The sequence below is a fragment of the Octopus bimaculoides genome, chromosome 19 (genome assembly GCF_001194135.2).
Source record: "Octopus bimaculoides isolate UCB-OBI-ISO-001 chromosome 19, ASM119413v2, whole genome shotgun sequence".
NCBI lineage: Eukaryota > Metazoa > Mollusca > Cephalopoda > Octopoda > Octopodidae > Octopus > Octopus bimaculoides.
In genome coordinates this window covers 25,695,735-25,701,639 of record NC_068999.1, presented here as the reverse complement: position 1 = coordinate 25,701,639, position 5,905 = coordinate 25,695,735, and the positions used below count along the sequence as shown (strand labels likewise).

At 34.4% G+C, this 5,905-nt stretch overlaps 1 protein-coding gene across 1 annotated transcript in view; it reads left to right on the top strand.

Annotated features, from left to right (window-relative positions):
- The window catches only part of LOC106877516 (cohesin subunit SA-1), a 106,783-nt gene extending 104,758 nt beyond the window's left edge, over nt 1-2,025 (top strand). The window contains exon 33 of the mRNA XM_052974647.1: nt 629-2,025. Within this exon, the coding sequence (XP_052830607.1) occupies nt 629-634 (6 nt within the window). The 3' untranslated portion in view covers nt 635-2,025. The remainder of the gene's footprint in view (nt 1-628) is intronic.
- The last annotated feature ends 3,880 nt before the right edge of the window (nt 2,026-5,905 follow it).

The window sequence follows — 5,905 nt, the reverse complement described above, 5'->3', positions numbered from 1 at the left end:
AAAAAAAAAAAAAAAAAAGTGTGTTTTATCTAAATTGAATACAAGTTGGAGAGAATAGTTGCCATACTTGATGACACCCTTAAAAACTTGAGGAAATTCCTTGATTGCATCAGTGCCAGCATTTGAAACTTCTTTGGAGATGCTGATGCTGTGTAGGTTACACTGCTAATTGAATTTATTGAACCAAGCTTTGCTAGCTGTGGAAATGTCTGAAGATGATTTTTGCTGCTTCCATTATAAGTTGGCTTAACTTCATGTTGCATTGCATTTCATTGTTTATTCATAAGGCAAGCATATCTTCAATTTTCCTTCAAAACTTACTCCTTGAACAAGTGATCTGCACAATGACATCATCATAACAGCTTTAATTTTGTTCACATTTTTATGGCAGTCCTAAGAATCAATGTAGCCAAGTTTAAAGACTTATCAATATACAGCTGACTTTCTTCAGATTCCCATCACCTAAATATTTGCAATTTTACATCCAATGAGATGCTTTGCCTCAGAACACCTTAGATAAACTTTCAGCATTTGGATTTGCAGACTGTTTTCCATTTATGATAGACAAAGAACTTTTGCTATTTTGTGACACTTAAGCAAATTTTTTAAACTTTTGTTCTCATTTTAGATTTAAACAACATTCACTATAGAATGAAAGCAAAGATCAAGAGAAAGAATGAGTGACGAGGGAAGAGAGAGAGAGAGAGGAATAAGATGAAACAAATGGATTAGGAGAGCCAGCATGAATGTACAATATTGAAGGGGAAGTCAACATATATAAAGGGAATATGAACAGTAAACAGCTTTATTACATGAGACATGAAGTGAGAGATGTGTACGAAATAATATGAATGACCAGTAGTAGAGAAATATCAGAAAGACTGAGAAAGAAATATGAAAACATGAACAAAGAACAGTTGCATAATTCGAGCAATGTTTAGAAATGAGGACAATGTGATAGATGATTTGGTATCTTCATGCTACAGTAGACTGAGCAAGATTTTCTTGTAACTTTTTATCAATGAACTTATCCTTTCTCTTTCTCTGCTGCAAAAACATTTAATATATACATTAAAAAAATGTTATAAATCTTCAAATTAAAAGTAAATAAATATAAAATGTGGAGTTTTCATGGATCCCACTAGTTATTAGAATAATTTAAAGCTATCCTATTGAAAATGTTGCCAAAAAAAAAAAAAAGAATGCCATAGTAAATAAGAACTAAATGGAGTAGCACGAAACAGTTTACATATATCTATAAATTTAACATGCAAGATTATATTTACAAAAAAAAACGTTTAATGTAGCATTTATTTAAATTTTTTGTTTGTCACAAAGTAGGTGGCAGATTGGTGGAAACATTTTAATAAGAACCCAACAACTTGAAAACCTAGCTATACTCATGATTTCTATGGTGATACTGTGTGGACTAAGATCCTCTTTGACAGGTCACTAGTATGTCTTCAGAGCAACTTAATTTAAGCCAACTAAGTTGGATAGTCAAAGGTTGCAATATTGGTTAACAGAGATATACTGTTTATAGGAGACATGATATTTGAAATCAGTAGGTGATGTTACAACCTTTCATATCATCTATATATCTGATGAAGCATAACGATAATAAAAGACAACTACTGCAACAAAAGGCATTCCAGGTTTGAGCTTAAACGAGCATGTTCAATATAGATATATATTGCTTTATTTTAATCTGAGTAGATCTATAAATATTAAAATGTTACAGCTATGACTATCCTATCTTATCTTCAGATAATATATTCAAGACTATTACCCAAATTGGATCGTTCTTTTTTAAGCTGGCTAGGTGTTGTTTGAGGTAACTTGGCTGCTTTTTCTAGCAGACTGAGTTATCATATACAGGCACCATTGCAATCCAAATGTGTGTGATGTGTGAAAATATATCATTGAGTACAATCACAGAAATATTCTGATCAAAATATAGGTAAATAATTTGCATTTTATCAAGGATACAGAAATGTAAAATTTTTGTTTCATAATGTGAAGACTAAATACAATTATTACTCCAAGATGTTTTTTTTATTTCAATTAATTTGTCTGTTACATTTGTTACTCTAGATAAATTTATTGTGCCGGTCTTTGTACATTATTTCACCATTACGAATTTTTCTTTCTTTTCCTTCCTAAAAAGAATAAAAAAAAAAAAAAGAATTGAATTACAAATAATATACATGATTTGTGTAGCCTAAGCAATACAAGAAACTGAAGATGATTATATTGGAGATTATAAAGCCAACACTTACTCTTTCCTTATATATTAAGTAAGTAAAGATTGCAATTGGAACAACCACAAAATTTAAGCCGACCATCACAGACTTGAATGATACTTTAAAGTAATTAAATCCGGTTACACGCATTGAATAAAAGCGCTGCATTTGAGGATCAAACTGTTAAAAATAAAATGAGAAAAAAGTGTAAATTTTTCATAGCTGCAATATTTAATTATTTTTCAAATACAAATTACTTACATAATCATAATAAAAACAAGTGTTTAGTATCAGTTTATTCACCACCAGCCTAACATGTACAATTCTTTCAAGTCTTAAAATTCAACAGGATTTTACATCAGCAAATTACTAGATTGCTTACATATCTATTCAATTTATTTTAAATTATTATAATTAACATTTCCCGTAAGAAAACACCATTGCACCTTACTTCATTACTTATGAACAGTATGTAGCTAGAGACCTCATGATTGCTCCAAGTGCTACAGTTCACTATTGTTAAAGGTGAATGCACATCCTTAACGTAGCAAAGACTGCATCCAAAAAACGTTTTTGTTCAGAGTCAGAAAATACTCAACATCATAGGTTTCAACTAAGCTACAAAGCTTAAGTGAGATCCAGTATTTGTAACTGTGCTGCTAGTACATAGACATCCCATGTAGCATCCAGAGAAAGGCCACTTGACTGAATGGTAAAAGGTTTTTTTGCTGCAACTACAATGGCATCTACTCCTAGGAACTGACCAGTGTTATGCCACCACTGCTCATGTGCCTAACACTTTAAGCCCTGCACTAACCACTATGCTCAACCTTTCCATTCCAGATCATCAAGCCTCTGGTTCTCTCTCCTTATATATCTTTGCTGCAGTCAACTTGTACCAGTTTATGGTAACAGCATCAATACCATCAGTCATAGATGGCTTGCAAAAGTGATGGGCACATTTACTTTCCCCAAATTAACTAATAGAAATAATAAAAAGGTCAAACACTACTATTATTGTTGACTGCTTGTGTCTAATTCAATTTGGATGTTGTTGCTCCTTCTGTTGTACTCTCTTATCTTCAAGAATACAGGGCAAAGATCAAGCTATACTATTAGCTACAAACTGGAAGTTATAAACTAAATAAAGAAGTCTAGTGACGGAACAGCAGAACATATTCATGGGCCACCACATAAAAAAACTTATAGATACATGAGAACTGCATAAAGACAAACTCTCAACTGCTAAAAATATATATATAAGTATAATCTTCATTAATGAAAAGCAAAATGAAAAAGTTGAAGTGAATGTATATAAGTGACAGATAAGCAATAAAGGTACACCAGGTTTGAGCATAAACGAGCATGTTAAATATAAATATTATAGAACAGATGATACAAAATATATTCATCCAAACTATATGAGCATGAGAAAACACAAGTAAAACTGATTCATTAAGACCAGTATTTTCAAAGTTTATGGCTTAATTCATTTAGTAACAATTTCACTATCCAGTAATTTATCATTGCAATAGTTGGATAGAATATATCTTACCATATTTAGGAATCTCCTTGCTTTTTAGAGACATACACCAGCAGTGGTATAGTTCTTTTCATGAACTATTGCTCAAAGAAATCGACATCTAAATATTATCAATGTGAAAGATAAGCGTTCTTGTCAGTGCCAATACTCTCCTAATTTACTTCTGAATGTACTGTTGTAATATAGGGGCCTCAAAATCAAAAGAAAAGAATTGAGATTGGAAAATGAAACTGACAATGATGGCAATGGTGGTTATTATAATATCAAATCGTTTACCACACAAGCATAAATTCCACAGGAAAAACTATGAAAAAATAACTATACATCTATTTTAGTATCCTTTAAACTGAACACCAAAATTTTTTATTTAGTTTTGTAATTGACAATATCTTTTAATGGAATTTTTGGTATAGATTACGATTTTAAATCTCATTTTTAAAAAAAATTACATTTTTCAGAAAGGTGTGAAGAAACAAAAGTTAGGTGCAATGAGGCAGCAATCTGTAGATATACTTTATCTTTGTTTCCAAAAGTTTCCTCATTTTCATTACCCAATCTTGTATTTTGAGGTGGAATCCCAACACTATTTTCAAATTTTGTTTTTAATTTTAGATTTCCTGAATGAATAAAGACAGTCACCAGCTTGTAGCAGAATGGTGTAATGCTTTTATTAAGCTTGGTCGTTTAAGCTTAAATACCACAAAATAGGCTCACTATTCTTTTTATTGAGTCACATGATCCAGTGGCTTGCCAAACTAGTTGCATGTATTGGTCAGTTACTAACTGTCCAATCGTGTGTTTGCAATGTGGGAAAGACCACTTTTTCTCTGGAGACTACCCAGAGTTATAAAAACCCTTGTATTCTGCTTCTCTGGGTCTTTGGCAGCAGCCATAATTGCAAAAATTGTGAGAACTCTGTACTACGATGTATCTAAACTTCACCCTAAAGATATTTGCACACTAAAAAGCCTGAAAAAAGTATTCAACCCGCCGGTGGAACCCTTTCTGGATGAAAAGGACGAAGGTAGGGAAATGGTCTCAAATGTTTTGAGAACCATTCCCCTAGAAAAATAAATGATAAGTGGCATTCTTTTCTTCTATGCCTTAGAATGGCTGTGTTAAACATTGGATGTTTGAATGTGCGTGGCCTGAACTTGAAGAGGAAGCAGGTGTGCCTCCTTGATGACCTCAGGTCACATGGTATAGATGTGATGGTTATTACAGAGACCAGGCTGGACAAGCTGCAGGCTTTCTCAGCCCTCCTGAACAACTACTAGAAAATAATTTCTCCTAGCCAGGAGGGAGGGAGCAGAGTGGTGGCTGTCTTGATCCAAAAAAGCCTGGTCATGCAGATACGTACAATCTTTGTGGACCCAGAAGGCGAGTTGGTCGTTCTGGATCTGACATACAGTGGTAAGGCCTTCAGGCTGGTGGGCATCTACGTGCCTGGTAATGCAGGCAAACAGGTTGACTTCTTTCAATGCCTGGAGAATTTCCTGGTGACATCAAGGACAGTAGTTGTACTAGGTGACTTCAACACTATACTGGATGCATGCCTGGATAGCATGGGCTCAAAAGATAGAAAAGGGAACTCATGCCTCATCGATCTGCTGAAGCGTTTTAGGCTGCAGATTGATATAGACTTGATCACCCGAACGTTCCAGTGTGGACCTGGGCAAGAAACGACAGAATGGTCAGGTCTTATATACACAGGATAGTCGTAAGTACTAGAGACAGGCATAGCTTTATTTGTCCACAGTTTACCTACGTACCCTACACAAATCACAAGTTAGTGACATGTAGGGTGAATACAGATAAGATACATAGACAGGGATCTGGCTACTGGAAGCTGAACAAGACTTTATTGGATTGCGAGGCTTACCGTAGCCAGATTAAGGTGTTAGTGAAGAGGGCACTTACCGGCGCTGTGATCAACAACCAGTGGTGGAGTGCCTTCAAAAGAGCCCTTTGAATTGAGTTAATTAGATTTAGCAAGGGAATGGAAAGGGAATTAGTTAAGGCATTAGAAGAGGCACTGAGATTGGGCTCTGCATCACAAGTGTTGGCGGCGAGATTGCCAAACACAAAGGATGCAGAGTCCGGGTAAGGACACGTGCAA